This window comes from Chinchilla lanigera, unplaced genomic scaffold, assembly GCF_000276665.1.
Source record: "Chinchilla lanigera isolate Chin_1 unplaced genomic scaffold, ChiLan1.0 scaffold00104, whole genome shotgun sequence".
Lineage (NCBI taxonomy): Eukaryota > Metazoa > Chordata > Mammalia > Rodentia > Chinchillidae > Chinchilla > Chinchilla lanigera.
This window is the reverse complement of record NW_004955505.1, coordinates 468,973-492,931: the sequence shown is the minus strand read 5'-3', so window position 1 is coordinate 492,931 and position 23,959 is coordinate 468,973. Positions and strand designations below refer to the sequence as shown.

Below are 23,959 nucleotides of genomic sequence, written 5' to 3'. Positions count from 1 at the left end.
TTTGTCCCAGCAGGGAGACAGTCTAAGGTGTTCATTAAGCTTAAAATTCTATGCCAGATACATAAAATAGGATTGTTTTAATCCAGTATTTACTGAGCTTCTGTAGAAGAATACAAAAATAACTAGTACATGTAATTAAGTTTCTAGAACATAAATAACTGAATTTGTTAACTTCAAGTGAGGTGGATGCTCAAACATTAAGTATAAATCATACATGAATTTATAAACAGCATCAAATGTTTATGTAATATGAAATGAATTAAGTCTGTATTATAAAAAAACCTGCCTTTCTAAGTTTTTTTTTTTTTTTTTTTTTTTACTTAAGTTACTGCATTTGGACCTTTTCCTACATCAATATCTCGAAAAGGTAAAATATGTTTTTTCTAAGCATTTTCTAATTTAACGTTAGATATCTCACATCTCAGGGAGGAAAAAAGTTTAGTTTAAACAACACTAGAATTAGTTATTCTTTGGTCCAATTCCTACTATGAGAGCAGGTGAAATCTTACTCCTCTGAGAGGAGTCCATACTGCAAATATGCAAATTCACACATTTAATTTGAGAGCCTAGCACTCATCTAATCAGCTATGATTGCATGTTCTGTGTGAGTGGAAGAACCAATAGGGATTCTTTTAATTCATGAGGAATAGATAAAAATAGAGCCAGAGCATTACTGCATGAGTGATTAGTTGAAAAATTAAAATCTTGAAAACTTTCAAAGATATTAAATGGAGAAATAATCTTGCCTATAATTTTTTTTTATTTCAGAGAAAGACGTCAATTATGAGCTAGCCTATACTTTCTCACCTTAAGATTTTTAAATAAATTATGAAAGATGTCTAGTTATTCCAGCAGCTTTCTTGACTCATTCTACTCAAATGACTATAAAATGATGCAGTTCAGAAAATATGCAGAGATAAAGATCATTAGCTTAGGAGTTCTGAGTAATGGAAAGAGGATAGACAAGTCATAATCACTGGCTTAACAAGGTAGAACTAAAATCTAACTAGTCCCGAAGAAGCCAGCAAGAAGCAAGATAATCCATACAGCAGACTCTGGCAAGATTCAAGGTTGAAAAGACCCAAATACCCCAGACAGTGGGTCAAAGAAGAGCACTGGATGACAATCCTTAAAACGACCCGTCAGTTGCTGTGTCTACCCCACCCCACCCACAGAGCGGCAGATGAGAGGAATTTGAGTCTCCTGTTTTGGAAGGGGGCAGTCACACCCTTCTCCTGCCTCCCTTTATCCCACTCCTGCGAGATAACGCCCCTCACTGGCTGCTCTGGTTATTTAGGGGCCACTCCTCTCCAGCCCCTCCACTGGCAGGGCTGCCTCTCCACTATCCGCTGTGATGCCCTTCCCCACCACCACTTCGGACTGCTGCCACCTCTTTTGGGGGGGCACCCTGGCATGGTCAAGATCAGGGACAGAGAAACCTGGGTCCCTTTTAAACATCTCCCACCTCCTCAAACTCCACTTAGCTATTAATGAACACTGCTAACTCTCCCCAAGACTTCCACCGTTTCTCCACCTGGCAGGGCTGACTTATGGCATCCAGCACAAGCTGGTGGAGGCAGGCAGCAGCAGTGACCAGCAGCCAGTTCTGCCAGCAGTTGGCATCCAGCATTACACAGTGGAATCTGGTGACATCAGAGCGTCACTGTGCCGATTCATCAAGCACCTGCATGAAGCAAAACAACCCCCTACTGACTGGCAACACCAACACTCACCCACATAGAACTCAGAGCTCCTTTCTAGAGACCCTGAACACCAACTGCAGACTTGAGCAAAGCAGGCATGATGAAGTCGAGCAGAAAGGCAGAAAGCAAAAATCAAAGTGTACAGCATTAAAAATTCTGAGATGCAAAATAACAATCATGTCTGAGGAGTGAATAAAAATTTTCATTGTCTGAAAATCATTTTACTTCTCACTAAGCATTCCACCGGAAACAATTATGCAAACAAGAACCATCAAAGAAGCTGGGATAAAGCTAAAACAGGACACAGGGAACCCAACGAGAAGAAAAAGGGAATTCCAAGAAAGGCAGGGATAGGAACACACAATCACAGGGATGGACATCTCAATCTTTCCCATTAGGTGTAACCAGAGAGCGCTTTCCACTGAACAGTGCATGTAAAGATTAATGAAGGTTACACTGAACACTGGGAAAATTAGAGAACATGACAACTGTTTACTACCAGGGAGGAAAACATGTCCATACAACTCTATCAGCCAGGTGAGCTGAGCAGTCAGCCTTGGAGGCGGTCGGGCCGGACAGGTTTCCTGGGGCAGCAAACAAGAGGTGTGCAGTCAACATCACCTCCACGCTGAGCCACTCAGCTGCGAGCAGCACTTCTACAGTCATAATGTCAAGGACAAGAATTTATTCATTTGAAAATTTGAGAGGGTGGGAGCGGGAGGATGTCTGTGAACAGAGAAGAGGGTTTCAAAGAGGTGCTTCATCTTTTATAATGGAAGTTGATGGAGTTTTAATTTCAGAAATTAAAAAAAGCACATCAGTATTATTGATTTACAGATACAGAAAGAACTATCTCTAAGAAGTCAAAATAAGCCAGGCATGGTGGTACAAACCTGTAACCTTAGTACTTGGGAGGCAGAGGCAGGAGGATCATGAGGCGTTCAAGGCTAGCTTGGACTATGTAGTGAGTTCAAAGCCAGCCTGAACTGCATAGCATGACCCTGTCTCAAAAAAACCCCCACATTTAAATAAATTTTAAAAAACAGTAAAAATAACTGCCCTAGAAAGTGGGACTTGAGGTAGGGGAATGACTCAGGGTAGGGAAAGGAAGGAACAATTGCTTGACATTTGTATATGTAACTCTGTGATAAGAATTTAATTCAAAATAAACTTATTAATAAACCTTATGTAATCTGCCACATAAACAGACCTCAAATATATTATCTATTACTTATTAAAAATTTTACAATCAGCAAAGTAAGTAATATTCTTTTATAGATTGAAGCTTGCCTTCATAGATAAACCTTCAAATCATTAAGCCATTTGATCATACTCTACAGATGAAACAATAACCAACATGTTTCATCTGGTTGTTGACATGCTATAAACATATAACCTGAGTTAGCAATATAATTTTAATAAAAAAAGTAATTTTTTAAATTGGCCTCCTAAAGGACAAGGTGAAAGAATGACCTCAAAGACTACTTCAATACCTTTTCTCCCATACTGTTTCAAGTTTTGTGTTTTAATGAAATGAGTGGTATGCAAGAGTGACTTTACTTTTGCTTTATAATACCCTAGTAAAGTGGGAATCAGAAGAGATTTTTCTCTCAGTTGTTTAATTTGTTCACTAAGGACTTGGAAGAACCAGGCACTTCAAATAGAGGTAGAATGCAGCTACAGTTCTTTTTCTTGACTACTAAGGCAATATGAGGGATTGAGCACCAAGATGGTGGAGTGGTAAGCAGCAGAGAAAGAGCCTCTCTGAGAACTGCCATCCAGACACTGGAAGCAAAGTAAGGAAGACACGAAGGAGAGAGGTAGGTCTCCTGGACCTAGGAAGGATCTGATGCACGAATTGAACCCCACTGAGAGAGTCAAAAGAGAAACTTCAACAGTGAGGAAGGAGTTAGCTGATAGCACCTTCTCCCTGAGACAGGACTCACTGCATGAGAGAAGCAGTTCAAACCTTGGACACCTGTGACTGCTAGTGACCCAGGAGGCTCCACGGAGAAACACAGCAGTGAAGGGGAGCAGTGGACATGAAGGACTGCACTAGCTGGCAGTGAGTGCTGAGGGCTCAATCGTCCTGAGGGAGCAATTGGCTGAAAGCCCTCTTGGAGAAGGCTGGTTGAGCTCAGAACTTAAAGTGGCTGCTGGTTCCATCCAGCGGTTCCTAGCTGGGCTCAGGCCTGACACAGGTATGCTGACAGCTGTAGGCTGAATGAATCTGGTCTTGGCAAGAAGGTGCGTGCATGCTGAGACTATCCAGAACCCAGCCAAAAAGCTGCTGCTGGCTCGCTGGGATAGACTGGTGTGCATCAGGACTCTGTCTCTGCACACCCTACCAGTGAGATCAGATATATGCCTGGAAGTGAACTTTATTTTTTTGTTCTTTTTTTTTTCCCCTCTCATTTGTTTTTTGTTGTGGTGGTTTTGTTTTTGCCTTTTTCTTCTTCATGCTTTGATCTTTTTATATGAGTGTGAATGTGGTTTCTAGCCTCTTTCTGGTTGTGGTTCTGTTCCGTTCTTTTTATCTCCTCCTTCTCTCTTTCCCTCCAGTCTTCTGCACCGGTTTCCCAAAGTTAGTGTGATATCCCTTTTTCCCTCCAGCCTTACTTTGAATCTCTTCTGCTACTTCCACTTCTCTATTTTCTCCCTAACCCATTTTAAATTTTAACTCTTCAGGGAAAAATGGACATGTTAAGGACTTATGTATGCCATATAACTTTCTGATTTGTTTTAGATTTTTTTAATTAACCACAAATCTAGTTCATAGGGTCAAAGGTGGCAAATTAATTGTTAGCACATTTTGTCGTTTTCTAGGCTGTGATTGATCCTGTTGTCATTACTGATGGTATAACTTAAGCCAAAAAGTGACACAATTGTTCTAAAAAGCTGTTCTTCCTGAAATTCCAAGACTGTGATTGTCTAAGGGTCACAGAAAATAGTGTGGCACAGTGCCAAAGAACCAGGGGCTGGGCCAAATAGGGAGCAACTTCTCATCCCCAACAAACTGAAGAGGTAGAATCTTGCAGCAGTCTCAAAACCCAAAAACCTGCTACATTTGGAAGATTTCTAGGAGTAGTCATTTCCTAAGGGTTCTGAATACTAGCAATAAAGCAACCCACCTTAGGCAAATGACAAGCATAACCCCAGGAATTAAACTAAAAAAAGAAAAGAAAATGAGAAGATACTTAAAGACGACATAACCCCAGACATCCAGTTCATCAAAGGCAAACCCAGGGGCCAATGAGTTATGACAATCCAAAAGCCACCCGCCTGGCATCTCTGAAGTGGTAACAACAAAGCAATTGAATGAGGCCCTAGACAAAAATCAAATAAGAAATAATTTCTCAGATAATTGCAGAGGTAATGTCCATAAGGAAAATCATGCTTAGTGACTCTAGAGCAGATACAGACAAAACAACAAAAGAGCTTAAGAAAATTATGGAAGCCATAAATGCTCAGGATATGAAAAAAAATGGAATCTATAAAGCAGATTCAAGAAAATATACAGAAGAATAAAAATTCCATTGAAAGTATTTGCAGCAGATCAAGCCAATGTGAGGACAGGATCTCAGATGCAGAAGACAGGCTTCCTTCTAGTGATCATGAAAAGAAATATTTCTTAAAAATAGCAAGGGATCATGAGAAATCTATGCAGCAGTTGCTAGAGGAGGCCAAGAAAAATAACTATGATTGATTGGAATAAAAGAAAAAGTAAGAGATATCACAAATGGTACTAAAACACTGTTCACAGACATGTCAGAAAACTTCCTTGGTAGAAAAAGAATTTGACATACAGTTAATTGAGGCAAAAAGAACTCCAATTAGCTATGATAAAAAAAATCTATACACAGGAATATCATAGTCAAGATTCCAGAAATTCAACACAAAAACAGAATATTAAAAGCTGCTAGAGAAAAGAAATCAATCACTTATAAAGGAAAGCCTAACAGAATCACAGCTGACTTCTCAGCACAAACCCTCAAGTCAAAGAGATGAAGTATTTCAATTTCTAAAGGATAACAACCTTCAACCCAGATTAATGTATGCACAAAACAATCTTTCAAAACTGATGGAGCAATAAGATACTTCTATGACAAAGAATATCTGAGGAAGTCTATGACCACCAAACCAGCACTCCAAAATGTTTTGAAGGACATTCTAGAAAGCTACAGAAAGGACTACAACTCCATGAACCTCAACAGAAGGGACCCACCAGGCAAAGCAAACAATTACACAGAGGAGGAAAAAAGAGGAGGAGCCAACAACAGGAAAATAACATGACAAGGATAAGTCAATATGTATCAGCTGTAACTATCAATGCTAATGGTCTCAATTCACCAATCAAATGACAGAGATTGGCAGAATGGATCAGGAAGGAAGATCCAACAGTATGCTGCATACAAGAAACACATTTAATTAAAAAAGAAATTCATAGACTAAAAAGCAAAGGATGGAAAACAATACTCCATGTGACAGGAACCCAGAGAAAAACAGGGGTAGCTATTCTATTGGCAGAAAAAAGTAATTTTGAGCCAAGACTGATTAAGAGAGACAAAGAAGGTCACTACATCCTTGTAAAGGAAACAATCCAAGAGGAAGAGATAATAATCATAAATATACATGCAACAAATACCAGTGGACCCAACTATATAAAACACATATTAATGGGCATGGAAAAATTAAATAAGCATAAATACAATTGTATTGGGGGATCTCAATATTCCACTGTCACAAAAAACCAGATCAACTAGACAAAAAAATCAACAATGAAATATTAGAACTGAACCAGACTTTGAACAAATGGATTTAGTAGATGTCTACAGAGTGTTCCACCACAAAACATCAGAATATATTCTTTTCAGCTGCACATGCGACATTCTCCAAAATAGCCCACATACTGACTCACAGAACATGCTTCAGTAAATGCAAAGGAATTGAAATTATCCCATGCATATTATCAGACTATAGTGCAATGAAATTGGAAATCAATGACAAAAAATACCACAAGAACTTCATTAATACATGGAAATTAAATAGTATCCTCCTGAACAGCAAATGGGTCACAGATGAAATTAAAGAAGAAATTAGACAGTTTATACAATTAAATGACAATGACAACACAACATAACTGGAACTTATGGGACACAATGAAAGCAATCCTATGAGAAAAATTTGTAACAGTGAATACCTATATCAGGAAAACAGAGCAAGTGGAAACAAACAATTTAAGGGTGAACCTCAAACCTCTAGAAAAAGAAAAGCAAGATAAACCAAAAGCTCATACAAGGGAGTCAATTATAGAGATCATAACAAAAATTAACACTTTGGAGAGTAAAAAAAATACAAAGAATCAATGAATCAAAGAGTTGTTTCTTAGATTAAAAAAAATCCACAAACCCTTATCCAACCTTGTCAAAAAAAAAAGAAACAACTCAGTTCCATGCAATTAGGAATGAAAAGGATGAAGTTACAATGGACCTGCAGAAACCCAGAAGAACACCTGTACCTACTTTGAAAACTTGTATTCTAATAAGATGGAAAATGTAGAAGAAATGGATATTCCTAGATACATATGAGTTACCAAAGCTGATTCAAGAAGATATAAAAATCCTAAATAAACCATATCAATCAATGACATCAAAGATGTAATTAAACACCTATCAACAACAACAACAAAAAAGCCCAGGTCCTGATGGAGTCACTGCTGAATTCTAGAAGATATTTAGAGAAGACCTAACACCACTGCTTCTCAAACTCTTTAATGAAATTGAAAGGGAAGCAATACTCCCAAATTCATTCCTAGAAGCAAGCATTACCCTGACACCAAAAACAGAGAAGGACCCAACTAAGAAAGAGAATTACAGGCCAATCTTCCTAATGAAAATAGATGCAAAATTCCTCAGTAAGATACTTGCAAACAGAATGCAACAAATCATCAAGAAGATTATACATCATGACCAAGTGGGATTCACCCCAGGGATGCAGGGTTAGGATTTCAACATACATAAATCAATAAATATAATAGACCATGTTAACACAGACAAGGACAAAAACCATATGATCATCTCAACAGATGCAAAAAAAGTCCAACATTCATTCATGATAAAAACCATACAGAAAACTGGAATAGGTGGTCTTTGTCCCAATTTGATAAAGCCATCTAGGACAAACCAACAGCCAATACCATAATAAATGGACAAAAACTGAAAACTTTCTCTCTAAAATCCAGAAGAAGACAAGGAGGTCCACTGTCTCCATTCTTACACAGCATAGTCCCAGAAACTTCAGCCATATCAGTTAGACAAGAGAAAGAAATAAAAAGAATAACAATAAGAAAGGAAGAAGTAAATTATAATTATTTGCAGATGACATGATACTCTACATAGAAGGCTCCAAAAACTCCACTAGAAACCTGCTAGATTCAATAGGCAAATTCAGTAGTGTAGCTGCATACAAAGTCCATACTCAAAAACCAATAGCCCTCCTGTATACAAATAAGAAACTCACTGAGAGACAAACTAGGGAAACATCTTTCATAATAGTATCCAAAAAAATGAAATACCTAGAAATCAATTTAGCAAAGTATGTACAAGAATTCTACATTGAAAACTACAGTACTCTGAAAAAGGAGAATGAAGTGCGTATCTGAAAATGGAAAGATATCCCTTGCTTTTGGATAGGAAGAACCAATATAGTAAAATCGGCCATACTTCCAAAACTCCTATACAGATTTAATGCAGTTCTGATCAAAATTCCAATAGTATATCTCAAAAATTAGAGGAAAAATTCTAATATTCATTTGGAACCAGAAGAGCCATAAAAAAGCAAAGGCAATTTTGGGCAGCAAAGGCAAGGCAGGGGGCATCACAATCCCTCATTTAAAATTGTACTACAAAGCTAATGTGATACAAACAACTTCATACTGGCAAAAAACCCAAAAAACAAAAACAAAAACAACAACAACAAAAACAGACCCAAAGATTAATAGAACAGATTAGAACATGCCAAAACAACTCCAGACATACTCAGCCACCTCATCTTTGATAAAGGTGCCAAACACATTCACTGGAAGAAAGATAGCCTCTTTAATAAATGTTGCTAGAAAAACTGATTCTGCACATGCCAAAGATTAAAATTAAACCCCTATCTTTCACCATGCACTAAACTAAATTCAAAATGCAGCAAAGATCTAAATATTAAAACAGAAACATTGGGGGCTGGGGATTTAGCTCAGCGGCAAAAGCGCCTGCCTGGCAAGCGCAAGGTCGTGAGTTCGGTTCCTGGTACAAAAAAAAAAAAAAAAAAAAAAAAAAAAAAAAAAAAAAAAAAATAAAACAGAAACATTAAATCTGCTGGAAGACAGAACAGGTAAAACTCTTGAAAACATTCATGCAAGCAAAGACTTTATGACTAAAACCCAAATTGCACAGAAAGTATCACAAAGAATCCCCAACTAGGATCTCATGTTATTAAAATGTTTTTGCACAGCAAAAGGAACCACCAACAGAGCAAAGAGACAACCCACAACGTGGGAAAAAATGATTGCCAGCTGTTCCTCAGACAAAGGATTACTATTGAGAACATAGAAAGAAGTAAAAAAAAGAAAAACAAAATCAGACCTCCCAAATTTAAAGACCGAATCCAAAAATGGGCATCTGAGATGAATAGACTTCTCAGATGAAGAAATACAAACAGCAAACAAATATATGAAAACATGTTCAACATCACTAGTCATTCAAGAGATGCAAATTGAAACAACATTGAGATTCTATCTCACCTCAGGAAGAAAGGCTATTAACAAGAAATCAACCAATAACAAATGTTGGAGGGGCTGTCGGGAAAAAGGAACCCTCCTCCACTATTGATAGAAGTGTAGACTGGTGAAACCACTGTGAAATCAGTGTGGAGATTCCTCAAAAAACTAGGATTGGATGTTCCATTTGACCGAACTATTCCCCTTCTTGGTATTTTTCCAGAATTAAAAACATCATGTCACAATGATATATGTGCACCCATGTATATAGCAGCACAATTTGTAATAACTAGGTTTTGGAAACAACCCTATCAACTGAGGAATGGATAAAAAAGATGTGGTCTGTTTATACAATGGAGTAGTAGTACTCAGCCATAAAGAAGGAAAAACTGGAGCTTTTTATAGGTAAACAGATGCAACTCGTGACCATACTCCTAAGTGAAATCAACCAGATGTGCATGTGTAATCATCATATTGTCTCCCTAGTGTGATAAACTGAAAGAGTAAATAAGATCCAAAATGTACTCTAAAATGGGAAGAAACTTCAAAAGGAAAGAGGAACTGGGATGGGGGAATGGAAAAAAGGGAAAAGGTTAAAAAAAAAATTGTGTGTGTGTGTGTGTGTGTGTGTGTGTGTATAATAGTTAAGACAGTTATACTACTAATTTCTCTTAGTTCTTTGAATAGAAAGTTTGTGGTAATATTGTTCGGACAATTAAATGTCAGTATCTTGTACTCTGAGTAATCTAAAGATAACAATACACAATGTATTAACTATTGTTACTCTCTTATATTTTGTTTTGAAATTTTGCTTTATTTTTTCTCTTAAAAAATCTTGCTACTAGTCAAATTATATTTTTAGTGAACTATAATGTGCACACCAGAAAGCAAACCAATTAATAAAAAATAAATAAATAAAGCAATATGAACCATTGACCCAATGTCTAAAATAGCCTCCCAAACATTTAATTCCCCACCTTCTATAATCTCAGCAAGGCTCCTATTAAAAAATAAGCAAGGGGGGCATGATTATCAGTGGCATCCTCTGTTATGAGAGAGAAACAGAAGCAGCACTTGTCTGGATTTTCACACAGCCAGTATTTTCTGAGAACTGACTATGTGCTAGACGCAGCTCAAAGGTAAACAGAGATAAGGGCCCTGAATATGGAGCTAACAGGCAAGTAAACAGGGTAATTTTAGGTAGTGATAAGTACTTTGAAGAAAATAAGCATTTCGAGTAAGACCAGGGCCTTTCTGAGATGGCAATGATTAAATTCAGGTGTAAGTGGTAAGGAAGACACTACAGTGAAGACATGAAAGCAGCTCTTTCTAACAGGAGGAAAAGTCATGGCAAAGTGTCTAAAACTTGGAGGAGAAAACAGGTGGAAGAGACAAGGCACAGTGGCTAGGCCTTTGTGAGTGAGGGGGTGGGTGGGAGGAGAGGAGGGTTGTGAAGACAAAGGGTCTGGGGAGGAGGCAAAATCTGAGGAACCTTGTGAAGAGTTCAGCTGATTTAGAACGCACATAAGAAAGCTGAGGCTCAGGGCTGGGGATTTAGCTCAGCGGCAAAAGGGCCTGCCTGGCAAGTGCAAGGTCGTGAGTTCGGTTCCCGGTACCGGAGAAAAACCAAAAAAATAAAAAAAAAAAAAAAAGAAAGCTGAGGCTTGAGCGGTTACGTCAGTTACTCCGGGCGGCACAACTGGCCAGGCAATGAGATGAAATTTCACTACAGGTCTGTTTCATGCCAGATAAAATAACAGCCTAACAACTAAGACGCTCCTACGCGTTAGTCACATTAGAGTACATTAAAGACGACATCTCAGTGAATTCTAACAACATTATTAGGTAGTCTGTCTGACTCTAAAGACAGCTAGCACCACTTCCTCTAAGGTTGCTGTTATGGTTTGTGTCTGGGTGTTCGCCCAAAGCCTCATGCAGTCATGGGGCAGGCTTTTAGAGTCTGACTGATTATGGATGTGAGAGCTACACCTGCCCTATAGTTTGCATATGTAAGGGAGAGGAAGAGGCTGCTTGGGGCCATTCCTCCCTTTTGTGCTTGTTGCTTTTGCTGTGTTCTGCCGTCATGAGCTGTAGCCCTCTGCCATGTGCCACTCTGCCTTGTAATCTGCCAAGTACGGACTGAAACCTCCACAAACTGTAAGTGAAATAAACCATTCCTTCCTTAATTTGGGGCATAAAGTATTTTGTCCCAGCAACGAGAGAAAAATAACCAAGACAGGCGCAAGAGTGAGTATAAGGTGGCAGAGCAAATGGCAGTCTCATCTACACAGCCTCCAAGATTTTTTCTTCTAAAATGTGAAAAAAGTCTTGGGTAGAAGAAAGTGAAATTCAAAATTTTATGCATGTTACAGATACTGCTGTAACAACTACACTCGACTACATTCTCACTCCCCAAATCATAGCAATCTAATTGCAAGCTAATCAGCTCTTAAGGGACATGGTAGATATGATCAAAAAATACAGTGCTTAAGTGTTTTTTTAAACAACAGAAGACATATTGTCATTGGTGTCCACAAAATACTCTTCCTCCCTTCAAACACCCTTATGCCAGCATTCCTTACACGTTCTGAAGCAGTTTGGTACGTCCTTTTTCATGATGTCTTTAGCTGTACTGTTGTGGCTGCCTCAATGCCCTGAACTGATTAAAAACATTTACTTTTCATGGTCATTTTGACTTTGGAGAAGAGTCAGAAGTCATATGGTGCCAGGTCACGTGCACAAGGTGGATGAGGACACTCCATAATGCTTTTACGAGCCCTCCCCCTGGATGGCTCTCAGCAGCCCCGTTCACCTTGTTCTGAACCCTTGCAATAGAGGGCACGGTCTCCAAGGCCTGGATGGGGACAGGCCATGAGGGAGTAGAAGGAAATGGGGAACTAGACCAGCTCCAAAAGACATTAATCTGGATGTGAATGTGCAGTTTAACACAGGCATCAACTCTGCACTTTCTAAAGAAGGTAATGCCCAGTGGCCAAATCCAGTCCTTACAAACAGCTTAGGTAATATAACTAAACTTCTCAGACATACTTTGGATCATCATCATAATGCTAAGGAGAGAGCATTAAAGTAGCTGAGGAGGAATCATCAAAAAAATCAAGAAAGAGTTCTAGGCAGGAAACTGAAGTTAAACTGAGAAATATACTTTCTGAATCTTCTATTTTCTAGTACTCAGTGTTTTAAAGAAATGGAAATGAGTACACCTTACATTTAGTTCTTTATATTTGAAACAGTCCAGTAAAAATAATCTTATCAAAATAAATGAAGATGTTCTTGCATGAGATATTGTTCATTTTAGTCCCTGCCATAAATGACATGTTATTAGACTATCTGTCTAGGCACGGAGCAGCTTAACAGCATTTGAAATAATGCAATAATGCCAGTCACAGGAAGCACAATCACAGACTTGGATAAAACTCACTAACTTAGCTCTTCAGTTGTCCTGAGAAAGAAGGAACCAAAAGACTGACTAAAAAATTTTAAATGGAAATCTGCAGTGTTGAAATCTGAACTTATGAATACCTATCCAATACTGTAAGTTGTTAGCATATTTTGCTATAGTTTAGGTAGTAAATGTCCCCCCAAACGTCCTTGTGCCAAAGACTTCGTCTCCAGGCCGGCACTACAGAGAGGTGCTGAGATATTTAGGAATTAGATTTTGGAGGTGTGTCGCTGAAGAGCACTGGGGAGCCCTGGCCTTCCTTTATCCTTGCTCTGCTTCCTGACCATGAGGTGAGCAGTTTGCTCCCCCAGGCGCTCTCCACCATTACTATCTGGCATGTCTACCAGAGTCCAAGAGCAACGCTCCACCTGAGAATGGACTGGAATCTGTAAAGGTCAAAAAAACCCTCCTCTCTTTATAAATCATCTCAAGAACTTTGTCATTACATAGAAAACTGAGTAGCACACACCTTGTGTCTAAGTCTAACTCGGCAGTGGTTTTGAAGGATCTCTTCTCAAACTTTGAGTAATAAGGATTTTATTTTCCAAAGGTCCCATCTGCAATCTGGTTAAGGAAGGCCTCACACCACAATATGACTGGCCAGGAACACAACAGAAGCACTACAATCAGTGGTAACTAAAATCTAGCTACCTTTAGCTGTGGAATGTTTTAAGGGTACTCTTTACCTCGAAAATATTTTAAGGGAGTATGATTATCTGCGGAGAAAAAAGCAAATCCACAGTTATATGAAACACAACTTCCACGAGAAGTAATCAGAGTGCTTCAGGAAACCAGAGCGGGACCACTTCAATTGGCTCTGGGTTCTGGGAGATGACACGTGGCCCAAATTTGGAGGTCTTTTAGGGTCATCTGGGTACTTCTGCCACGGAAAAGAGCTCATCTGAAGGCACTAATGTTTGTTACCTTTATTCACTGCCAAAAGTATGTAAGGTTCTACAGAGCAGAAGGCACAAGTGGCCAAGGGGCTGGACACCAATCAGGTCAGAGATGGACAAAAGTCAAGCCATGAAGGAAAACAGACCAGAATTCTGCTTGAAGTTGTGAGAGCCATTAAATGATTTTAGTTCAAGATGTGACAGGACTTAAGGACTTAATTTTGCTTCACAGATTTCACAGGCAGAGATGGGAAGGCTAAATTGGGGGAGATGAGCTTTATAGCATAAAACTATATGTAAACCTCCTGCATTGTTGCCCAACTCCTGGCTTCACATGCTTGGGCTAGGGAAGATTCATTTTAATGTTTGTCTCTTGGGAATGAGGAATGGGAACAACCCTAGTCGATCAATCTTGTATACTTGAACTTAGAATTATCTCCAAGGTTACGGTGCCGGAGTGTGACCACATGTGAGCAAAATAGAAGCAGATCTCCAACAAAAGAAAAAAGAAAGGTGCACACTGCTAGAGAGAAGCAGGTACAACGTGCCGTGTGGACGTGTAAGTGGAGTAATGATTCTCCAGATTCTGGTTCTGATCTTTTGCCAGGACCAGTTGTATTTGCTACCCTTAGACCCTGTGTCCTTATTTCTCTCTAATTAGGTTTGAGTGAGACTTTGCTACTTAGAAAGACCATGGTCCCTGACTAAGGCACAGACTAAAGATCCTGGCAAGGAAGAAAACAGGAAAGATACAAGAGATATTAGGGAGGAAAATTGAAGCAAATTATGACTGATTGGATTTGGATACGCTGGCTCCCAAGCGCCAGGCTTGGTGCCCTGTGACTACAGCCAGCACCAAGGGGACTGAAGGAGGCCAGGCAGAGCAGGGGGGAGAGACAGACTTGGTTTTGCACGTGTTAGGTTGCTGAGAGAGGGCTGCCCAGGTAAAAATGTGCAACACCTGGAGATACAGGTATGTGTGTGCAAGGCCCCCTGGTTGCTCCCACTTTCTTTCTGTGAACTGAGACAAACTGCAAAACACCTTGACTGTTCTGTGACAAGCCAGCTGCATGTCATCTTCCAGCCTCAGTTCAGGTACTGATAAAGGTAACTAGGTGGTGTTCAAAATTCTCAAACGGGCCTGCCCCTGAGCCAAAGAACCTTAAACCTTGATATAAACTACACACCCCGAGCTCCTTGCTGTAGACACACGGACAGAGAACATCCCCGCTCCCTCATTCCAGGGGATGGTGCATCGCTTTGGGTTGATAACCCCAGAATTTAATGCTCCTTTCTTTGGAATCCCAGCTGGCCCTAACTCAGAACAGTTTGGGGCACTTCTTTGTGGGAACCTCCCTGCTGCCGCTTTGGGGTGACTCCATGGTTTTCGTGGTATGAAACAGTTATCATGGTTCTGGTGTGACACGCAGGTTCAGTGTGCGGCCAGCAGACGTTTGCTGAAACCACGGAGGTGGAAGATACCATCAGCCAAGACCTGGTGAGCACCAGCGCTGTGCACAACTTGAGTGGGAAAGGGCATAAAGAAGGTTTAAGTGTGATGCTGCGGTAAGTAAAAAGCTATGAAAAGGCCCATTCCCAAGTAATGAGAGCCTGGAGAGCTGACTCACTGAGAGGACCACACAAGTGACAGTAGGAAAGAGGAACTCCCCAACAGATCCTTCAAGCACCTCCTAAAGGTCCAGCATTTTGCTGCGCCATTTCACCTTCAAAGCAGACCACAGCAGGTCCTTTTAAAGATAAGGAAAGAGACCCTGAGTTCCCCGAGAGGTACGTTAAATAATATTGTGTTTATCTAGTTCCTGGCAAAGTGCCTGCTCCCTAAATGTTCAAAGAGTGAAGTGAGGCCAAAGCATTTCCACAATGTTAAATACTGTGCTCAGAATTATCTAGACTGGTATTATTCTCAGATTCACATCTGATATACAGGAAAGGTTCTAATCTAGTGAAAAAACAAACATTTCCTGAGGTACACCCCTGGATTTCACGCTACTATTTCAACTCATTAACAGAACCTCCCTTTCTTCTCCTTATAGTTCAGCAATATATAAGAGCCAGAAAGGGCAGGCAAGGAAATTATGTTTTCCTATTTACAAAGATTATCCTGGCGAACTCAAATACTTAGTTGCTGACACTGTATAAACCATGAAGATGAATTTCCATTAATTATCACAGGATCTTAAAATTCACATCTAATCCAGAAAGCATGCCAAAAGGATTTGACAATCTTTTGATGTAAGTCACAGATCAAGCCACATGGGGGTAAACTTGGCTACAGATCCCCCACCCCCTTAGGAGGCATTATTAGTGCCTGTCATTCTAAGGTCACTCTGTTCTCCTTGACTTTAAGATGAAAAGAAAACATCTAATACTGAAGGGTACACTATTCTTACAATATCTACAAGTTAGAAGAAAAATACTGTCATGATTCTTATGAAAATAGAGACACATGAAAGATGGATATAATTGTATAAAATTGTTATAACAATTTTGTGTCTACAGAAGTTTCTCAAATCCTGGACTGATGGGTGTAAATCAAGGAAGATGGCTTAACTTCAGAACGTTCCTGCTCTGCACAAATGCCTAAGGATTTCTAAATGGTAAAGCGAACAGGCAGGAAGTTACCACGCGCTCAGTTTCTGGGCTGTGGGCCTGAACTGGGCCTGAGCCATACCTGCTATTTCACTGAATCACCTTAAGAAACTGAAAAGTCTTGCTCTTCAGATTGCTGAGGCCCTGAGAAGTAAATTGTGGAATTTGTATAACTAGCAGGTTTGTTTGATTGGCATTCAAATACAGATCGAATACTAAAGGCTGTAACAGTATTTGTTGTGGCATGTTTCTGCCCACATAACAGTTTACCACATAAAGAAAATGTTAAAAATACAGCATATACCACTTGTATGTGCCCCCTTCCCTTATTAGGACAATTAATCACTCATTTTCCTGTGTTCCTACAGCACATTAATTTGGTAAGATGATGATTTCTTAAGGACAAGAGTTGTTCACTTATAAATCTTTTAACCTATAGCAACAATTTCTAAAACCTGTGACAGGTGAAAATTATAAGTGAGTATATTAAAAAAGTAGATTATACTATTCAAGAAAATACATTCTTACCACTCCTTCACATGAATCTCTCATTTTTATTGCTTCTTTTTCATATGGTAGTCAACAATTATTGACCTTTTTCACTAAAAATGAATTGCTATATCCATGAAAGGTAGTAAGAAATTTCACAGCCACAATGAATTAACTTAAATTTTACACATATTTGAAGACATAGAATTTTTACCCCATGCTCTTGATGACCAGCCACATGTAGCCATAGCCTCTCTCTCAATCCTCTAGCTATCCCGGAAACTCACTTACAGAATCTGAGAACTTCCAGTTCAACTACTTTTGTCCCTCTATTTCTCTGCATGGGAGATCCGGAATCATGAGAAATTGATTGGGGAACCTGGAAGGACTGCATTTAATATCTGCAAGGTTGACTCTCAGTGTATGAAGCAAAGGGTTGTGACTACACACTCCTAGAGTAATTCTGTAGAGTCCATAGTAATCCTCACAGAGTACTTGGCAGGACTGAGCTCCGGTTGCTTACTAAAATGAGCTGTAAGCTAGGCAACCATTAATGCCCTTTCTCCCTGTCCTATCACAATGTCCCTATTCCCTGACTCATGCATCCTGAAACTGTGTGTGTGTATCTCCAACTCCTTATTTTTTTTTTATTTTTAAGAGAGTAGTACGTGAGAAACAAACAAACAAAAAACTAGAACAGTAGCAGCATACCAGTATCACAAACATAAACAAAGCAAAGCAAGAACATTCAAAGTGATACAGGGTCTCAAGACAAATTAATACAAATCAACAGTGGTTGTTACATTGCACATCGCTATCCTCAACTACATTGCTCAGATTATCAGATTTAAGAATGAAAGACTGCTCAAACCATTAAAAAGAATAAGAAAATAATTCTTCAGTAAAACATTAGAGATAATACAGAGTTTCACTAGACAAGATGGTAGGCGTTCACCATTGTAATTCCATTGCATATTGGTACCTTCAAATCAGTTGCTCAGACCACCAGACACAAGCATGCAAAGTCGATCAGAACATAAAAAATTGTGAGCATTAGCTGTTCATTTCAATACACCATCAGACAACAGCATTACAGTCATCGCAGCTATTCATATATATATTTATGTTTTGCCTTCCTTCTTTCTTTCTTCTTCTTTCCCTCATCCCAGTCGTTCTTTCCTTTGAGCAATTTCTTTCCCTTTCCTATCATCTATTGTACGTTTTGAGTTTTACCCAGTCTTTCAGGTTCCTACACCAAGGAGACAATATGATATTTACACATGTGGGTCCGATTTATTTCACTTATGAGTATGGTCTCTAGTTGCATCCATTTACCTACAAAAGCCTCAAGAAGTTTTGTCTTTTTTAATAGCTGAGTAATACTCCATTGTATAAAAGTACCATAACTTTTTTATCCATTCCTCAGTGGATGGGCATCTGGGTTGTTTCCCTCCAACTCCTTATTTTAAGGTTTGCTTTTTTGAGGGAGGGGAGCTTAAACTAAGACAAGTATACAACATGCACACAGGAAAATGGGAGGTGGTCAAAAAAGTGGTCGTTCCACTCTAAGCCATCCTGTTCAGACCTTCCATGTAGCATGCACAGGAAGATGTTACCTTACAACATTATGGAAGCGGGGCTGGGGATTTAGCTCAGCGGCAAAAAAGCGCCTGCCTGGCAAGCGCAAGGTCGTGAGTTCGGTTCCCGGTACCGGAGAAAAACAAAAAAAAAAAAAAAAAAACATTATGGAAGCAAAGGCAAGTTCAATCACTTCAGGTGAGAAGCTCTATAATTCAGGGAGAAACAGGCATTGTCAAGTATAACACAAAGACTGTCTTTCTTCAATGACATGCTTGGGAAATAAAAATGGGGTCTTAATATATAAGAAGCTAAGTATCTAGAGCAATGACTGGCCTGAAGTAAGTATGTAATAAATCTTCCAAAAATTATGTTGAGTAGAACATATTTTTCTTTTTAGATGGAATTTGATTCCCTGCAGTCTGACAACTTTCCACCTGAAAAATGTTTGAAGTATTACTATCTCAAGTGTTTTAACTTCTACTTATATGTGAAAATCGTTTTTCCATTCAAATGCACATCTACTTTACTTTCTATGTCATTAGCTTGAAGTCAGTTAACTGGTCTGCCCAAAGTCCCATTGTGGAGAGAGATACTGAAACCAATAGTCCTGCTCATGGCTCAATATCCTTCCTATTATATTACACTCATCCTTCAAAAGATGAACTAGGAATCCTCCCACTTTCCCAGTAACTTTCATCTGATAAACAGTACAAGTACCGTCATTCTAAAATACTCCAATGAGATGCACATTTTAGCTTTCAATAGCTTTGTGGACAATGAGGAGGCACAGAAAGGGGAAGTCTCACTGGACTGAGCTGCTGCAATAGTGCACTAACCCTGCCTGCTGAGAATCAGAGAGAACAAAACCTTATCTTCAGTTCAAATATGCAAGACGAGAGTATACAAAGACTATGTTTTTTCTTTCTCATTTCCAGTAACCTTTGCTGTTCTCTACACTAACCACCATCTGCCCAAGATTGCTTGTGCCACATTCCCTGACGGCACGATAATTTTTTTTTATATTATAAGAGCTTGTTGACAATAAAATAAGAGACTCAAACAGATCCAGAGACATTGCACTTACAAAATTAAATTAATTAAATACGATTAACAAATATAAATGACTCATTCAAACATCAGGTTGCGATGGCCAGGAACTCTTGATCAACAGTAAAAGCCTTAAGTGTGTATCAGAAAACCTAAGAAGGTGATGATTTTGATTTTTTGAGATGGATGCAATTTTATAACTGGCTGAACATCCCTAATCCAAAAACTCAAAATGTGAAAAGCTCCAAAACCCAAAATTTTCTGAGTGCCAACATGATGCCACAAGTGGAAAGTACCACACCTGAATTCAGGTAACAGATAACAGTCAAAGCATAGGCACCATAAGTATACTGTATAATCTAATCTGCAGGCTGTGTGCATAAGGTATTCAGGAAACATAAATGAAGTTCACTTTTATATTGGGTCCTAGCCCCAAGACATCTCATAATATATATATGCAAATACGCCCAAATACAAAACAATTTCAAAATCCAAAATGCTTCTGGTCCCAAGCATCTGAAATTATGAAAAAAGCAATTAATATTTTCAACTCAAAATGACAGATAGGTTATTCGGCTCCAGTTAAGTGATTATTTTAAACCAGAAACAAAAACTATGAGAGTATATACTAAATTTAACAATAATGGAAGAATCTACGCATACCCAAGCAAGAATATCTAGTATGGTGATAAGAAGACACAGTACACGTCCATCCGGACAGAAAGCAGTAGTGTGGTCTCTCGCAATGATGGACACAAAGCTGTATGGGCTTGAAATATGAGTGTCTGAAATTGTGTATGTTGAATAACCATTAGTTACTTAGCCAAACGATCATGTTATTTATACGTCTATCCAGTCCTCTAAAATCCTCCCAGTGTCTTCAGGGGGATGACGTAGCTATTTTGCAACCACAAAAGACACAGTGTACGCTCAACAACCATTTATTTTACTCTCCCTGTTTTCCAGGATTAATACTCAAATGCAAGCAAAAAAGCTGTATAACCGTATCACTTATATCATGTTTAATTGCGATAATCCAAGCATATTAATGCCTATTATAAATCTTAGAGAATATGAGGATCCTCTATTACTTGATCTCTGTGAAAAGACTGAGGATTTAGAGAGATGAATGCTTTATTAAAATTTGAAAAGCTTGATCAGCACAATTTACTCTAGATATAGAAAATAGGTTATGATAATCATTTCAACTAGCAATACACTGGCATCAGCCAGTACCCACCCATGAGAATTGGCTCTGTTTTCAATCCCTGTTCAAAAGGACAACACATAAAACAAAACTCCTCATTTTCTATGCCTTTAAATATGTCAAGTTTAAAATATTAGTAAAGGGTAGAACAAATAAAAATATTTTTGGAAACAGAACACACACTAGGTTGATCAACTGGAATATTCATTCGGGCTTTATTACTGCACTGCATTCTTTGAAAGCCTGGCGCAGCCTCCTTGCAATTCCCCACTGTGACCACACCAAGGAAGAGGGTGGCATCTCACAGCAGGGCCTGAACTCACCAAACCCTGGAGACGCAACCAACGTGCTGGGCACTGGGCACTACAGCAACAGATGGGTCTGAGCAGAACTGAAGAAGGTAAGAGAAAATTGAAGGAAATGACGGAGGGAGGCAAGTGCAAACTATTGAAAAGAAAAGCTCAGGAAATTACACTTTGAAAAGATTACAACTAATGTCAAATGTACAAAGAGTGTAGATACAGATGTAGTTTCTTAACAAATCCTGATATAATCTAGTGGGACACAGGATCCTAATCTTTATTTTTAAAAATTGTTTTACCTGAGTTCAATTTCTGGCACCAAAAAAAAAAAAAAAAAAAAAACAAAAAAAACTTCATTTTAACCAATTTACTCTTCTCAAATTGTCACTTAATAATGAAATCAAGTAATTTAAAAAGAAAATATCACATCTCAAATGCAAATGGTTTGCCTGGGAAAATTAATTTTATACAATTTCTAATTCTCTAGTGAGTAACTTTAATCAACAGGCATAGAAAGGAAACACTTCTAAGACTTGGTTTGCCAACCAGTGATCAGTTTCTTGGAAAATGTATGATGGTCTGAGCCATATTCTTCTATCTAGAGCTACAATCTACTCTGTGGAGAAAAGCAGCTCTGCACAGCTCTTATCACATTTTAAAATTCTGTACTTAACTCTGAGTTTATTTAGTGGGTGTTTCTTCCACAGGACTGTACAGGGTGAGGGTGGGGCAACTGGGTCGACATTACTAACAGCTGTGTAACTGATAGAAAGCAGGCTTTCAAAAGTGAATCTAATACTGAATGACTGTACAAGACCAGAGGTCCCCCTAGTCACCCTACTCAACCCCGACACACGAACAACTCTGGGCATTGCTCTGGAAACCAGTAACATGACACTTTTCTATCTTTTTCCACCTCTTCCATACAATCTTCCTTCCACTGTAATCTGGTTGTAATAATGGTAGTTCTATTAGCAATGCTATCACAATGTAAGATAATACCCCACGAGGAAATGAACAAGTTATTGGTGTGTGCATAATTTTTGACAATGGCAAGTGGCTTCTTTTTATCTTACTTTCTAACCAGAATTAAGAAATGGATTATAAAAATAATTGCTCAGAATACGAGGAAGTACTGGGTGGCATAAAAGAGCACTTACATGAAATAAAACCCATAATACAACAAACATGATAAATCACCCCTTTCTAGTTATATATGACAGAATTTAAAGTATAATACAGTATCTCCCAAAAGGCGATTCCTATACATTTAATAGTAACAAATCACCAACAGTCCTGTTTCTTTCTCCATGTAAAATAATCCCTTCACAATCTCATCAGTAAAATGCCAGAAAGCAATACATACATGATGGTGTTAATGCCTGAGAGCTGTTGGAACATTTGTAGGCCACAACCCACAATTAAAGCTCGGCGAGTTGGGGGATAAGTCAGCATTCTGCAGATCACAGGTCCAGCTTTTTTAAAAAAGAAAGAAAAACAAAAAAAGGACACATCTATTATTTTTAGCTTTCATAGTAATTATTCACATTAAGATAAAGTTCCCCAAATCTTGTGAAATCAACACGACTGGGCATTTTAAAATAGAACATATATACTTTTACAGAAACTTGAGTGCAGTATATTATTTCTGAAACAGACTTAGTTTAGTTTTGTTTTTAGTTTAAACTGTAAAAGTGGTAAGAGAGAGTTCAAGTTAAAGCAGTATTTATGGATACTAGGAAGATGTATGTAACTAGAATTCCCAGAATTATTCTTCCTTAAACCCCTACCAGATGTACATCTTAATCACTCTGTTCTTTCACCATCTTTGCAATTAAATATTCTTTAAGATATATCCACGTGGGACTTACAAAGTCACTGGTAAAACTGCTTTAATCAACCAAAAGAATGCATTTATTACAAACAAACAAGGAAAAAAATTCATTCTATTTGATGAAAGCTAAGGAATTTGGGTTTCATATCAGATTCATGATGATTACAATAGATATTACGAATAAGTCACTAAAAAGGTAATATAGGAAAAAGTTAAAGTTGATTTGGGTACACACACACATGCATACACACACGCACTCACAGGGGCAGTTCTAAATTTTCACTAGTACCCAAAGAGGCAATCGATGGTGATTTTCAAATATACAAGGGTTTTCAAAATGGCACATATCCTTTGGCGATTACACTGAAGCTCTAGAATGGTTCTGGAGAGCTGTGGATCTGCTCTACCAAGGCCTCAATTATGGTGACTCCCTTTACCGAAGTCTGTTGTCAGGGCATAATTACTGAAAATGTCCCTTCTGTTCTCAGAAAGGTTCCATTTAGATTCCACTTAACTTTACCAGGCAGAGCACATGGGGTGAGGATTTGTTCCCAAGATCTGTGCTGTTGCTGCTCTCAGAGCAAAGATCTGTGGCCAACAGGGTGCCAGCTGCTCAATTAGAGGCGAAGCTTTGTTACTGAACTGCAAACTAAGTCAAGTAAATTAAAATCCAAGAAGTCTCACTCCTTTAGGAATCTTCCAGAAATTTAATATCCCAATTTGCAGAAATGGAACAGAATATGCTACTGTGTCAGCCACAAATGTGAAAATGGTATGTCAAGCCAGGCCATTAATTAAAACTGAACATCACAGGGTGGAGAATATTCTACCTCTCCATGGTATGATTACAATCACAAAACTTGATTTACTGCAAATGCTTTTGTCTCTAATTGGTACAGGTTAATTTAGAGAAGCACTGACAGGCATTCAAAGCTAAAACTAAATAAAGGGACAACCCATTTAGAAGGTAGGCTGGGAGAATTCAACACACCAAACTGCCTTAGAGTCAAGCAGGTTATATTAAAGACAAATACATTAGGAAAGCTATGTGCAAAGAGAAGTTGA

General features: G+C 38.7%; 1 protein-coding gene across 1 annotated transcript in view; it reads right to left on the bottom strand.

Annotated features, from left to right (window-relative positions):
• Slc2a13 (solute carrier family 2 (facilitated glucose transporter), member 13) overlaps window positions 1-23,959 on the bottom strand; it is a 268,893-nt gene that overhangs the window by 171,341 nt on the left and 73,593 nt on the right. Inside the window, exon 4 of the mRNA XM_013505919.1 lies at window positions 22,427-22,535. Coding sequence (XP_013361373.1) covers window positions 22,427-22,535 — 109 coding nt within the window. The remainder of the gene's footprint in view (window positions 1-22,426; window positions 22,536-23,959) is intronic.